At 37.2% G+C, this 15,648-nt stretch overlaps 1 protein-coding gene across 3 annotated transcripts in view; it reads left to right on the top strand.

Moving 5' to 3' along the window:
• Positions 1–15,648, top strand: part of LOC110454443 (inactive phospholipase C-like protein 2) — a 115,010-nt gene that overhangs the window by 59,843 nt on the left and 39,519 nt on the right. For all 3 annotated transcript variants that reach the window (XM_021503938.1, XM_021503939.1, XM_021503940.1), the window contains exons 4-7: positions 5,887–5,929; positions 9,365–9,494; positions 9,721–9,854; positions 15,100–15,166. In XM_021503938.1, the coding sequence (XP_021359613.1) occupies positions 5,887–5,929; positions 9,365–9,494; positions 9,721–9,854; positions 15,100–15,166 (374 nt within the window). The remainder of the gene's footprint in view (positions 1–5,886; positions 5,930–9,364; positions 9,495–9,720; positions 9,855–15,099; positions 15,167–15,648) is intronic.

Below are 15,648 nucleotides of genomic sequence, written 5' to 3' on the forward strand. Positions count from 1 at the left end.
GGGGGGGGGGTATAGGTTAGGCCCTGGATTGATAAAATGGAGGCCCATACAGGGGGGGGTATAGGTTAGGCCGTGGATTGATAAAATAGAGGCCCATTAGACATGTAAAATAGACAGTAATCTGTATAATTGAATGTCTGTGAAGTGTATGATGGGTGCATTAATAGTGTGCAGATATTTCTATCAGCGAGTTTAGTTTTTGATATACAATTTGAAAATAGTTTGATGATATATGATATCACCACAATGCTTTGTGTACTGCTGTGTTCTCTTACCTCAAAGTCAAACTATTTACTTTTACCTCCCAGTTACAATCCCAGTAAGATGTCACTATATAGATATACAATAGTATAGGCCACATTCCTGTTCCTGATGTCAAAGTGGAATTTTAAATATCTCTTTTTATGGATTGATTTATAGAATTTAGAAGCAGGCAAGGCCTATTGAAGTATTCTGTAGAGCAATTCTTTAATAGCGTTTGTTTCAAATGGACCAAAAATCAATAAGATCTAACGAAAGAGAAAATATACACATCCAATAAAAGAGTTTGTTTTATCCATAGCTGATGTACTGCTGTAATGAATAAGAACAAAATAGCTTTGGCTAGTCTGATTTATGAATTGATTCCCGTTAAACATTGCTGCCATCTTTTACAAGTGTGATGAGCTTTATGTTGCTGTGGAGATCCTTGGGATGCAGTATATCTAGGATCTATTGGAAAACCTTGGTGTCCCGACTTGGCAGAGTATCAGTAGCCTGGTGATTGACCAGGGATGATCAGATATGTCACAATCTCTATAGTCAGTGCATAGATGTATAAAATTGGTATAAGCCCATGGGGAAGTTCCTATCAGATCACTATTGTTTTTCAAAGACGGTCTGGAGAATAGGAAGAAAAAATTTTCTGAATGGAAAAGTGAAAAGTTTATAGGATGAGAGCCTGGAGTTTCTATTCCCAGCTTATATATATATAGCATTAATGTATTGTGGTTGTAGAGGTATATATCACCACCCTCACCACTAACTCAGCATCGTCTATCTCCCCCACATGTTACAGTAATCAAGTATATTGTAGAGGTATATATCACCACCCTCACCACCATCTATCTCCCCCACATGTTACAGTAATCAAGGATATTGTAGAGGTATATATCACCACCCTCACCACTAACTCAGCATCGTCTATCTCCCCCACATGTTACAGTAATCAAGGATATTGTAGAGGTATATATCACCACCCTCACCACTTACTCAGCATCATCTATCTCCCCCACATGTTAGAGTAATCAAGTATATTGTAGAGGTATATATCACCACCCTTACCACTTACTCAGCACCATCTATCTCCCCCACCTGTTACAGTAGTTAGGTATATTGTAGAGGTATATATCACCACCCTCACCACTTACTCATCATCATCTATCTCCCCCACATGTTACAGTAATCAAGGATATTGTAGAGGTATATATCACCACCCTCACCACTAACTCAGCATCGTCTATCTCCCCCACATGTTACAGTAATCAAGAATATTGTAGAGGTATATATCACCACCCTCACCACTAACTCAGCATCGTCTATCTCCCCCACATGTTACAGTAATCAAGAATATTGTAGAGGTATATATCACCACCCTCTCCACTTACTCAGCACCATCTATCTCCCCCAGATGTTACAGTAGTTAGGTATATTGTAGAGGTATATATCACCACCCTCACCATTTACTCAGCACAATCTATCTCCCCCACATGTTACAGTAGTTAGATATATTGTAGAGGTATATATCACCACCCTCACCACTTACTCATCATCATCTATCTCCCCCACATGTTACAGTAATCAAGTATATTGTAGAGGCATATATCACCACCCTCACCACTTACTCAGCACCATCTATCTCCCCCAGATGTTACAGTAGTTAGGTATATTGTAGAGGTATATATCACCACCCTCACCACTAACTCAGCATCGTCTATCTCCCCCACATGTTACAGTAATCAAGGATATTGTAGAGGTATATATCACCACCCTCACCATTTACTCAGCACAATCTATCTCCCCCACATGTTACAGTAGTTAGATATATTGTAGAGGTATATATCACCACCCTCACCACTTACTCAGCCCCATCTATCTCCCCCACATGTTACAGTAGTTAGATATATTGTAGAGGTATATATCACCACCCTCACCACTAACTCAGCATCGTCTATCTCCCCCACATGTTACAGTAATCAAGAATATTGTAGAGGTATATATCACCACCCTCACCACCATCTATCTCCCCCACATGTTACAGTAATCAAGGATATTGTAGAGGTATATATCACCACCCTCACCACTTACTCAGCACCATCTATCTTACCCACATGTTATAGTAGTTAGGCATATTGGCCATATTCCATGTATTTTTGTTGTTACCTCAAAGCATTTTGTATTTAAAACAGGAACAGCTCTAATTTTTCCACTAAAACTTATATTCCTTGGCTCAGAACCAGCATTTCTATTGAATATTCGATAGAGAATTATCATTATAAACCTGAGAATTGTACGAGATAGAATTGTCCTGGTATAAAGTTTTATTACACACACGCACGGAGAACTGAAATGAATGTGTTTTACAAGTGTTCAGCCTAAGGGTCATTAGAACTGTGAGGAATCAATTAAAACAAACATAATACCACACCGTCAATACGCTATAACAAAATCCTAACCAAATTAAGTTCAAAATAATACTTCAGACAGGAGGAGACAGTTACAATCAAAAGGTAAAACATCATGTCGACATAAAAAACCCAAAACAAATAGATTATTCTGAGACTTATACGTGCAATGTGTCCAGGGTCTAGTCTTTTGAAAGGAGATAAAACGGAAAGAGCTTGTTCACAAACAATGCAAAAAGTCCTTATTTCCAGATCCATATGTTGAAATAAAACTGATGCCTATATGATCAATTTCTTGTATGTATTTTCCCCTATTTCTAAGGGACAAGACCCCCCTCCGAGGTACAGTAGTATGTTACTTTAGAGAGTTTAATTGATTGTAACAGAATTAGTATCTCCGTCACCCACCTTACCTACGAGTTAGGCTCCCACTGAAGATTCAATTACTTCACAGGTTCTTTATAAGGGTATTTTGGTTCCCTTATCCCGGCTAACTTCAAAAATTGAAAATTGGAACTTTTTGGTTTATTGATTTAAAGTGATCCCATTTGGAAATTCTTAAGATATATGTTTTGCAATAGGAAGATCAAGGCCAGACCCTTAAGAGATGTTACAGTCAGTGTCAGCAACATTAATATATGTTACAGTTGGTGTCAGAGACATTGATATATGTAACAGTGTCCGAGACATTGATATATGTTACAGTCAGTGTCCGAGACATTGATATATGTTACAGCCAGTGTCGGTGACATTGATATATGTTACAGTCAGTGTCAGAGACATTGATATATGTTACGGTTGGTGTCAGAGACATTGATATATGTTACAGTCAGTGTCAGAGACATGATATATGTTACAGTGTCAGAGACATTGATATATGTTACAGTCAGTGTCAGAGACATTGATATATGTTACAGTGTCAGAGACATTGATATATGTTACAGTGTCAGAGACATTTATATATGTTACAGTGTCAGAGACATTTATATATGTTACAGTGTCAAAGACATTGATATATGTTACAGCCAGTGTCAGAGACATTTATTTATGTTACAGTGTCAGAGACATTGATATATGTTACAGCCAGTGTCAGAGACATTTATATATGTTACAGTGTCAAAGACATTGATATATGTTACAGCCAGTGTCAGAGACATTTATTTATGTTACAGTGTCAAAGACATTGATATATGTTACAGTCAATGTCAGAGACATTGGTTACAGTGTCAGAGACATTGATATATGCTACAGTGTCAGAGACATTGATATATGTTGCAGTTGATGTCAGAGACATTGATATATGTTACAGCCAGTGTCAGAGACATTTATTTATGTTACAGTGTCAAAGACATTGATATATGTTACAGCCAGTGTCAGAGACATTTATTTATGTTACAGTGTCAAAGACATTGATATATGTTACAGTCAGTATCAGAGACATTGATATATGTTAAAGTGTCAGAGACATTGATATATGTTACAGTTGGAGTCAGAGACATTGATATATGTTACAGTTGGAGTCAGAGACATTGATATATGTTACAGTTGGAGTCAGAGACATTGATATATGTTACAGTTGATGTCAGAGACATTGATATATGTTACAGTTGGAGTCAGAGACATTGATATATGTTACAGTTGGTGACAGAGACATTGATATATGTTACAGTCAATGTCAGAGACATTGATATATGTTACAGTCGGTGTCAGAGACATTGATATATGTTACAGTTGATGTCAGAGACATTGATATATGTTACAGTTGGAGTCAGAGACATTGATATATGTTACAGTCGGTGTCAGAGACATTGATATATGTTACAGTTGGAGTCAGAGACATTGATATATGTTACAGTTGGGGACAGAGACATTGATATATGTTACAGTCAATGTCAGAGACATTGATATATGTTACAGTTGGAGTCAGAGACATTGATATATGTTACAGTTGGAGTCAGAGACATTGATATATGTTACAGTTGGAGTCAGAGACATTGATATATGTTACAGTTGATGTCAGAGACATTGATATATGTTACAGCCAATGTCAGAGACATTTATATATGTTACAGTGTCAAAGACATTGATATATGTTACAGTCAGTGTCAGATACATTTATATATGTTACAGTCAGTGTCAGAGACCTTGATATATGTTACAGTGTCAGAGACATTTATATATGTTACAGTCAGTGTCAGAGACATGATATATGTTACAGCGTCAGAGACATTTATATATGTTACAGTGTCGGAGACATTTATATATGTTACAGTGTCAAAGACATTGATATATGTTACAGCCAGTGTCAGAGACATTTATTTATGTTACAGTGTCAGAGACAATGATATATGTTACAGCCAGTGTCAGAGACATTTATTTATGTTACAGTGTCAGAGACAATGATATATGTTACAGTGTCAGAGACATTGATATATGTTACAGTTGATGTCAGAGACATTGATATATGTTACAGTCAGTGTCAGAGACATTGATATATGTTACAGTGTCAGAGACATTGATATATGTTACAGTGTCAGAGACATTGATATATGTTACAGTGTCAGAGACATTGATATATGTTACAGTGTCAGAGACATTGATATATGTTACAGTGTCAGAGACATTGATATATGTTACAGTGTCAGAGACATTGATATATGTTACAGTGTCAGAGACATTGATATATGTTACAGTGTCAGAGACATTGATATATGTTACAGTGTCAGAGACATTGATATATGTTACAGTGTCAGAGACATTGATATATGTTACAGTGTCAGAGACATTGATATATGTTACAGTGTCAGAGACATTGATATATGTTACAGTGTCAGAGACATTGATATATGTTACAGTGTCAGAGACATTGATATATGTTACAGTGTCAGAGATATTGATATATGTTACAGTGTCAGAGATATTGATATATGTGACAGTGTCAGAGACATTGATATATGTTTCAGTGTCAGAGACATTGATATATGTTACAGTGTCAGAGACATTGATATATGTTTCAGTGTCAGAGACATTGATATATGTTACAGTGTCAGAGACATTGATATATGTTACAGTCAGTGTCCGAGACATTGATATATGTTACAGTCAGTTTCAGAGACATTGATATATGAGTGTCAGAGACATTGATGTATATTACAGTGTCAGAGACATTGATATATGTTACCACCAATCTCAAAGTTAATGAAAGGCTTATTTTTTGTTACAGCAACTCCAGAGGCCATTGAAGAAATGCAACAGATGAGAGATGCATATCCTTTTTGACATAATATTTGTCCTGATTGAGATGTCTGACTTGTCAATTAGATGGCAGCCTTGAGCAAGCCTAAGAAGGTGGCCAGGAAACTAGCAAGTGTACAATAATGACTCGAATGATTAGACTAGACTATGTCAACTATATTTTAGTTTACTGTAATAAAATTAAAAGGCTGGGTTGGTTGAAATAATGCATGCTACATTATACCAACAGGACTGGGGATTTGCCATGTATATGTTATAGTGTTACAGGGAGCATACAGGGGATAAATCATAGTCCATCTGCCTGCCTGTCTGGTTGGTCCATGCACACCTTTATTTCTTCAAGACAGCTTGGTTAAATACCGTTCAATTTTGTTGAAACCTGGTTAACATGTATAATATACAAAGACTGAAGCTTGGTTCAAAGTTGATAAAATCCTCACATAATTGAGGAATGTACTGTGATCTGATTGGTTGATGGTTTCCACTCAATAACGTAAACAAATGTGTATGGACTCTTCCAAAATTCAATAAGTTATACAAAGACGAAGCTGACTTGATGTTGAAAAAAATTTCATCATAATTAATAAGAATACCAATTTCTGATTTGGTGACTGTTTCCACACAATGTGGCTGGATTTTGATGAAGCTTGGTCAATATTTATACTAAACGAAGTTCACATTTGAGACAGAGCTGCCTGCCAATTCATGAGCATTAATAATTTCTTCAGCTTTGATAGTTTAAAATCAATCCATCATTGGCAAATAAAGGAAATACCTATACATTCACTTTTTTTTAGTGATTATAAAAAAAATAAGCACATCCCAGAAATAATTCAGCTTTACCAAATAATATAGAGCAAGCATAGTTAGTGTCGGGCATCGTGATGTGGGTGCTTTATAGTAATCAGCTCCTCGGTCTGTCTGTCTACATTTTTTTCGCTTTCCATGCAATATCTTATGAAGGAATCATAAGATTTTTTATAAAACTTGGCTGGAGTAACCAAGTTTCTCGTTCAGGTTCGATGTTAGTCAAATTCAACACACATTTAATAAGGCTGCTGAGGTCTGACTGAAATCCTCAAATAAATGACCTTGACCCTACTTTCAAAATCACAAGAGTCAAATATATAAAAACCTTTCAAGAACTTCTTCTGAAAACTAACAGGCCTAGAATGACGATACGTGGCCAGTAGGGATCTGGCATGAAGTGCTATAAACTTTCCCCAAACAAATGACCTTGGGAATTCGCAAGGTCAGAAACATGGCGTGTTCTTGTTTCTTCATGTTAAATTTCAAAAGTTATTTATTTTCATGCAGGAAGGCATCAGAAGGATTCTAAGTATGTCTCTTTGATATGAGGTACAGATCCTGTGGTATTCTTGATAACTTGTCCTAAACATTTATGCAGTTTATAACATATTGAAATCACATTTTAAATAAAGGTAATCAGAGTAAAGAGACTTGGGATGTTAGTGTATGTAATCAGGATGTACGTATGTGTAATTAGGATGTAGGTATGTGTAATAAGGATGTAAGTATGTGTAATAAGGATGTAATTATGTGTAATAAGGATGTAAGGATGTGAAATAAGGACGTAAGGAAGTGTAATAAGGATGTAAGTATGTGTAATAAGGATGTAAGTATGTGAAATAAGGACGTAAGCATGTGTAATAAGGATGTAAATATGTGTAATTAGGATGTAAGTATGTGTAATAAGGATGTAAGTATGTGTAATAAGGATGTAAGTATGTGTAATAAGGATGTTAGTATGTGTAATAAGGATGTAGGTATGTATAATTAGGATGTAGGTATGTGCAATAAGGATGTAGTTATGTGTAATTAGGTTGTAAGTATGTGTAATAAGGATGTAAGTATGTGTAATCAGGATGTTAGTATGTGTAATAAGGATGTAAGTATGTGTAATTCAGATGTGGGTATGTGTAATAAGGATGTAAGTATGTGTAATAAGGATGTAAGTATGTGTAATAAGGATGTAAGTATGTGTAATAAGGATGTAAGTATGTGTAATAAGGATGTAAGTATGTGTAATAAGGATGTAAGTATGTGTAATAAGGATGTAAGTATGTGTAATAAGGATGTAAGTATGTGTAATAAGGATGTAAGTATGTGTAATAAGGATGTAAGTATGTGTAATAAGGATGTAAGTATGTGTAATAAGGATGTAAGTATGTGTAATAAGGATGTAAGTATGTGTAATAAGGATGTAAGTATGTGTAATAAGGATGTAAGTATGTGTAATAAGGATGTAAGTATGTGTAATAAGGATGTAAGTATGTGTAATAAGGATGTAAGTATGTGTAATAAGGATGTAAGTATGTGTAATAAGGATGTAAGTATGTGTAATAAGGATGTAAGTATGTGTAATAAGGATGTAAGTATGTGTAATAAGGATGTAAGTATGTGTAATAAGGATGTAAGTATGTGTAATAAGGATGTAAGTATGTGTAATAAGGATGTAAGTATGTGTAATAAGGATGTAAGTATGTGTAATAAGGATGTAAGTATGTGTAATAAGGATGTAAGTATGTGTAATAAGGATGTAAGTATGTGTAATAAGGATGTAAGTATGTGTAATAAGGATGTAAGTATGTGTAATAAGGATGTAAGTATGTGTAATAAGGATGTAAGTATGTGTAATAAGGATGTAAGTATGTGTAATAAGGATGTAAGTATGTGTAATAAGGATGTAAGTATGTGTAATAAGGATGTAAGTATGTGTAATAAGGATGTAAGTATGTGTAATAAGGATGTAAGTATGTGTAATAAGGATGTAAGTATGTGTAATAAGGATGTAAGTATGTGTAATAAGGATGTAGGTATGTGTAATAAGGATGTAAGTGTGTGTAATTAGGATGTATGTATGTGCAATAAGGATGTAAGTATGTGTAATAAGGATGTAAGTATGTGTAATAAGGATGTAGGTATGTGCAATTAGGATGTAGGCATGTGTAATAAGGATGTAAGTATGTGTAATAAGGATGTAAGTATGTGTAATAAGGATGTAAGTATGTGTAGTAATAATGATGTTAGTATGTATAATTAGGATGTAGGTATGTGTGATAAGGATGTAAGTATGTGTAATTAGGATGTATGTATATGTAATAAGGATGTAAGTATGTGTAATTAGGATGGAAGTATGTGTAATAAGGATGTAATTTTATGTAATTAGGATGTAGGTATGTGTAATAAGGATGTAAGTATGTGTAATTAAGATGTAAGTGAGTGTAATTAGGATGTAAGTTTATGTAATTAGGATATAAGAATGGGTAATTTAGAAATATGGTTGGCTTGGTTGCAAAAAAAGTCTGTTATTAAAACAGAGAAAACTTTATCAGATGTCCTTGTTATCACAGTAGTATGTGAACGTTAGTAGGGAAGTTACTGTAAGGTAAGGGCTAATTGTACTCTCCTTGACCACACTGTACATGGTTGTTAGAAATGTTCCAAGACCAGACTAAAGACCCAGCAGGACTGTTAGAGGAAGGAGACGTGGTCAATCTCATCAGCAAGCTTAACAGTAACATTTCTTCTGCCCGTATACACCAGAAACTTAAGGTAGGTCACCACAACTCCAACACAATAACTATTATCTTATTCCTTTAAAACTCACCATGAACTCATGCTTCAGGTTCTGATTGATTGCATGTTGATGGTCAGCTATATGCTGCTCTATAAAACATGAGGATTTGTTACAGCTATATATGCAATAGAAAATATTTATACTTAACTGTCAATAACTTTTAATTCTTTGTTGCTTTACTCCTAATATTGATCTGTCCAGGAATTTGAGCTGAAGAAGACTGATGGTAGCATGGAGGGCTGGACAAGTCCCCGGGGGAGGATACACAGTGACGAATTTGTAACCTTGTTCAAGGAATTGTCGACACGCCCGGAGATTTACTTTCTATTGGTTCGGTATGTAAATATATATATAGGAATTTCTTGTCCTGTTATAAAACACCTACAGTCATGTATGAACTAACCATGCAGACACCTCTGAATGAAGATCAGTATAAGAGTGACAACTGTAAACAACTTCCTTTATTTTGCTGTTTGGTATTCAGTAAGTATAGACATGCACAGCACCAATCTGATGCCAAGTGGCAACCAAATTGTACATAATCTTAAAAAATGTGTATACATATTTAATATATATAATTGTAATGATGTATTTCTATAAATGTATTGGGAGCAGTCATGAATTGTGAATTTTGGCTCACTTTATTAACAACTTAAACAAACATCATGTGTAGGCAAATATATATTCTTGATCCCTATATCAATTAATAATGGAAGCCAACACCCTGTCTTGATCCCTATATTAGTTATCAATGGTAGCCTACACCCTGTCTTGATCCCTATATTGATTATCAATGGAAGCCTACTCCCTATCTTGATCCCTATATTGATTATCAATGGAAGCCTACTCCCTATCTTGATCCCTATATTGATTATCAATGGTAGCCTACAACCTGTCTTGATCCCTATATTGATTATCAATGGAAGCCTACACCCTATCTTGATCCCTATATTGATTATCAATGGAAGCCTACCCCCTATCTTGATCCCTATATTGATTATCAATGGAAGCCTACCCCCTATCTTGATCCCTATATTGATTATCAATGGGAGCCTACACCCTGTCTTGATCCCTATATTAATTATTAATGGGAGCCTACATCCTGCCTTGAGAGGATTTCAACCAAATTTAGTCTGAAGCATCAGTAATGGAAGTGTACACCCTGTCTTGATCCCTATATTAGTTACCAATACCTACACCCCGTCTTGATCCCTATATTAGTTATCAATGGGAGCCTACAGCCTGCCTTGATCCCTATATTAGTTATCAATGGTAGCCTACTCCCTGTCTTGATCCCTATATTACTTATCAATGGTAGCCTACACCCTGTCTTGATCCCTATTCTATAAATGTATTGGGAGCAGTCATGAATTGTGAATTTTGGATCACTTTATTAACAACTTAAAAAAACATCATGTGTAGGCAAATATATATTCTTGATCCCTATATCAATTAATAATGGAAGCCAACACCCTATCTTGATCCCTATATTAGTTATCAATGGAAGTCTACACCCTGTCTTGATCCCTATATTGATTATCAATGGTAGCCTACACCCTGTCTTGATCCCTATTCTATAAATGTATTGGGAGCAGTCATGAATTGTGAATTTTGGCTCACTTTATTAACAACTTAAACAAACATCATGTGTAGGCAAATATATATTCTTGATCCCTATATTAGTTATCAATGGGAGCCTACACCCTGCCTTGATCCTATCAATGGGAGCCTACATCCTGCCTTGATCCCTTTATTAATTATCAATGGGAGCCTACACCCTGTCTTAATCCCTATATTAGTTATCAATTGTAGCCTACACCCTGTCTTGATCCCTATTCTATAAATGTATTGGGAGCAGTCATGAATTGTGAATTTTGGATCACTTTATTAACAACTTAAAAAAACATCATGTGTAGGCAAATATATATTCTTGATCCCTATATTAGTTATCAATGGGAGCCTACATCCTGTCTTGATCCCTATATTAATTATTAATGGGAGCCTACATCCTGCCTTGACAGGATTTCAACCAAATTTAGTCTGAAGCATCAGTAGGGATAGGCAATCATTTCTTAAATAAATGAGGTTGGTTTGACCCCTGAGGCCACGGGGGCGGGGCCCTGAAGGGGAACTTCGCTATATTTGCTTTAAAACGCATCTCCTCCTAAACGCCATTGATGATTTCAACTAAATTTAGCCTGAAGCATCACTACGGGAGGGCAATCATTTCTTAAATAAATGAGGTTGGTTTGACCCCTGAGGCCACGGGGGCGGGGCTCGAAGGGGAACATAGCTAAATTTGCTTTAAAACTTATATCCTCCTAAACACCAAAGAGGATTTCACCCAAATTTTGTCTGAAGCATCAGTAGGGATGGGCAATCATTTCTTCAATAAATGAGGTTGGTTTGACCCCTGAGGCCACGGGGGCGGGGCCCTGAAGGGGAACTTCGCTATATTTGCTTTAAAACGCATCTCCTCCTAAACGCCATTGATGATTTCAACTAAATTTAGCCTGAAGCATCACTACGGGAGGGCAATCATTTCTTAAATAAATGAGGTTGGTTCAACCCCTGAGGCCAGGGGGGCAGGGCCCTGGAGGGGAACTTAGCTAAATTTGCTTTAAAACACATCTCCTCCTAAATGCCTTAATTATCAATGGGAGCCTACATCCTGCCTTGATCCCTTTATTAATTATCAATGGGAGCCTACACCCTGCCTTGATCCCTATATTAGTTATCAATGGAGGCCTACACCCTTTCTTGATCCCTATATTGCTTATCAATGGTAGCCTACACCCTGTCTAGATCCCTATATTGATTATCAATGGGAGGCTACACCCTGTCTTTATACCTATATTAGTTATCAATGGAAGCCTACACCCTGTCTTGATCTCTATATTAATTATCAATGGGAGCCTACACTCTGTCTTGATCCCTATATTACATGAATTGTGAATTTTGGCTCACTTTATTAACAACTTAAAAAAACATCATGTGTAGGCAAATATATATTCTTGATCCCTATATTAGTTATCAATGGGAGCCTACACCCTGCCTTGATCCCTATATTAGTTATCAATGGAGGCCTACACCCTGTCTTGATCCCTATATTAATTATTAATGGGAGCCTACATCCTGCCTTGAGAGGATTTCAACCAAATTTAGTCTGAAGCATCAGTAGGGATAGGCAATCATTTCTTAAATAAATGAGGTTGGTTCAACCCCTGAGGCCAGGGGGGCAGGGCCCTGGAGGGGAACTTAGCTAAATTTGCTTTAAAACACATCTCCTCCTAAACGCCAAAGAGGATTTCAATCAAATTTAGTATGAAGCATCACTAGGGGAGGGCAATCATTTCTTAAATAAATGAGGTTGGTTCAACCCCTGAGGCCAGGGGGGCAGGGCCCTGGAGGGGAACTTAGCTAAATTTGCTTTAAAACACATCTCCTCCTAAACGCCAGAGAGGATTTCAACCAAATTAAGTCTGAAGCATCACTAGGGGAGGGCGAACTTTCCTTAATACATGAGGTTGGCTCGACCCCTGAGGCCAGGGGGTCGGGGCCCTGAAGGGGAACTTAGCTAAATTTGCTTTAAAACACATCTCCTCCTAAACGCCAGAGAGGATTTCAACCAAATTAAGTCTGAAGCATCACTAGGGGAGGGCGAACTTTCCTTAATACATGAGGTTGGCTCGACCCCTGAGGCCAGGGGGTCGGGGCCCTGAAGGGGAACTTAGCTAAATTTGCTTTAAAACACATCTCCTCCTAAACGCCAGAGAGGATTTCAACCAAATTAAGTCTGAAGCATCACTAGGGGAGGGCGAACTTTCCTTAATACATGAGGTTGGCTCGACCCCTGAGGCCAGGGGGTCGGGGCCCTGAAGGGGAACTTAGCTAAATTTGCTTTAAAACACATCTCCTCCTAAACGCCAAAGAGGATTTCAACCAAATTTAGTCTTAAGCATCAGTAGGGATGGGCAATCATTTCATAAATAAATGAAGTTGGTTTGACCCCTGAGGCCACGGGGGCGGGGCCCGAAGGGGAACATAGCTAAATTTGCTTTAAAACTTATATCCTCCTAAACACCAAAGAGGATTTCACCCAAATTTTGTCTGAAGCATCAGTAGGGATGGGCAATCATTTCATAAATAAATGAAGTTGGTTTGACCCCTGAGGCCACGGGGGCGGGGCTCGAAGGGGAACATAGCTAAATTTTCTTTAAAACGCATCTCCTCCTAAACGCCAAAGAGGATTTCAATCAAATTTAGTATGAAGCATCACTAGGGGAGGGCAATCATTTCTTAAATAAATGAGGTTGGTTTGACCCCTGAGGCCACGGGGGCGGGGCCCTGAAGGGGAACTTAGCCATATTTGCTTTAAAACGCATCTCCTCCTAAACGCCATTGATGATTTCAACTAAATTTAGCCTGAAGCATCACTACGGGAGGGCAATCATTTCTTAAATAAATGAGGTTGGTTCGACCCCTGAGGCCAGGGGGGCGGGGCCCTGAAAGGGAACTTAGCCAAATTTGCTTTAAAACGCATCTCCTCCTAAATACCGGAGAGGATTTCAACCAAATTTAGTCTGAAGCATCACTAGGGGAGGGCGAACTTTCCTTAATACATGAGGTTGGTTTGACCCCTGAGGCCAGGGGGGGGGCGGGGCCCTGAAGGGGAACTTAGCTAAATTTGCTTTAAAAAGCATCTCCTCCTAAACACCAAAAAGGATTTGAACCAAATTTAGTCTGAAGCATCAGTAGGGGAGGGCAATCATTCTTAAATAAATGAGGTTGGTCGACCCCTGAGGCCAGGGGGTCGGGGTCCTGAAGGGGAACTTAGCTATATTTGCTTTAAAACACATCTCCTCCTAAATGCCAGAGAAGATTTCAACCAAATTTGCTCTGAAACTTCATTGAAGGAGGGCAATCATTTCCTAAATAAATGAGACTGGTTCAACCCCTGGGGCTAGAAAGACCCGGCCTCAAAGAGGAAAATTATCTAATATTTTGCTTTAAGACGCTAATATCCCCTAATTGCCTGCAAACATTTCTTAATTGAATGAGGTTGATTTGACCCCTGCCGTCCTAAGAAATGGTACAGGTAGATTATCATATTCTATGATGTAGTTTTCATAAATTGTTAAAAATTGGTTTCTAGGTTTATAAAAGCTTATAGCTGAATGAAAATTAAAGTATTGTCTAATTACACACTGTAATATGACATATTACTTATTTCAAAATCTGTTGACATGGCAACTCAATGGAGGCCCCTGATTAGTTGAAAGTCAGATATTGTGGTCCCAGTTGGGTTAGAACATAGATCTTGTCTGGATTTGAGGAAATTTCATATAAAGATGTACTAATGCATTCAGTTGTAATGACTTAAATATAAAACCAGGTGGGCGATACAGGTCCAATGGACCTCTTGTTGATATATTAATAGTAGTCTACACCCTGTCTTGATCCCTATATTAATTATTACTGGTAATGGTAGTTAACCTGCTCGCCCTGCTTTCATTCCATCAAGATAACAGCCTTCACCCTGACCTAAACGACTTTATTCTTGTTTCTTCTGTCTTCCAGATATGCAAGTAATGCAGACTACCTCTCAACAGATGATTTGTTACTATTTTTAGAAGCAGAGCAGGGGGTGAGTAATAGGTGTAGTCGTGCTGAGTGTCTAAATCTGTCTAGTGATAACAATGTTCTGTCAGGGGTCCTAATTTGTGACGTTATTTATTTACCCTTTCTAACCTTTTGTAATAAGTCAGTGGTTCAAGTTGAAAGCACTGATAGATTTATTTTACATTATAAGAACCAAATGGTATGTATAAACATCTGAGAATCGCATTCCCAGCTCATTATCTGTTATTGGTCTGGAGGTCAGAAAATTCTCTTGTTAGAGCTAATTATGAGGATGATAAAAAGACTATGGGTAGGCTCGGGTAGACAGAAGTTGTTTGGTATGTGAAGAATACCTTTGATTATGTGTCTGAGTACAGGGTAGGCTCAGGAAGACAGAAGTTGTTTGGTATGTGAAGAATACCTTTGGTGATGTGTCTGACTACAGGGTAGGCTCAGGAAGACAGAAGTTGTTTGGTATGTGAAGAATACCTTTGGTGATGTGTCTGA

Source organism: Mizuhopecten yessoensis, unplaced genomic scaffold, assembly GCF_002113885.1.
Source record: "Mizuhopecten yessoensis strain PY_sf001 unplaced genomic scaffold, ASM211388v2 scaffold7841, whole genome shotgun sequence".
Lineage (NCBI taxonomy): Eukaryota > Metazoa > Mollusca > Bivalvia > Pectinida > Pectinidae > Mizuhopecten > Mizuhopecten yessoensis.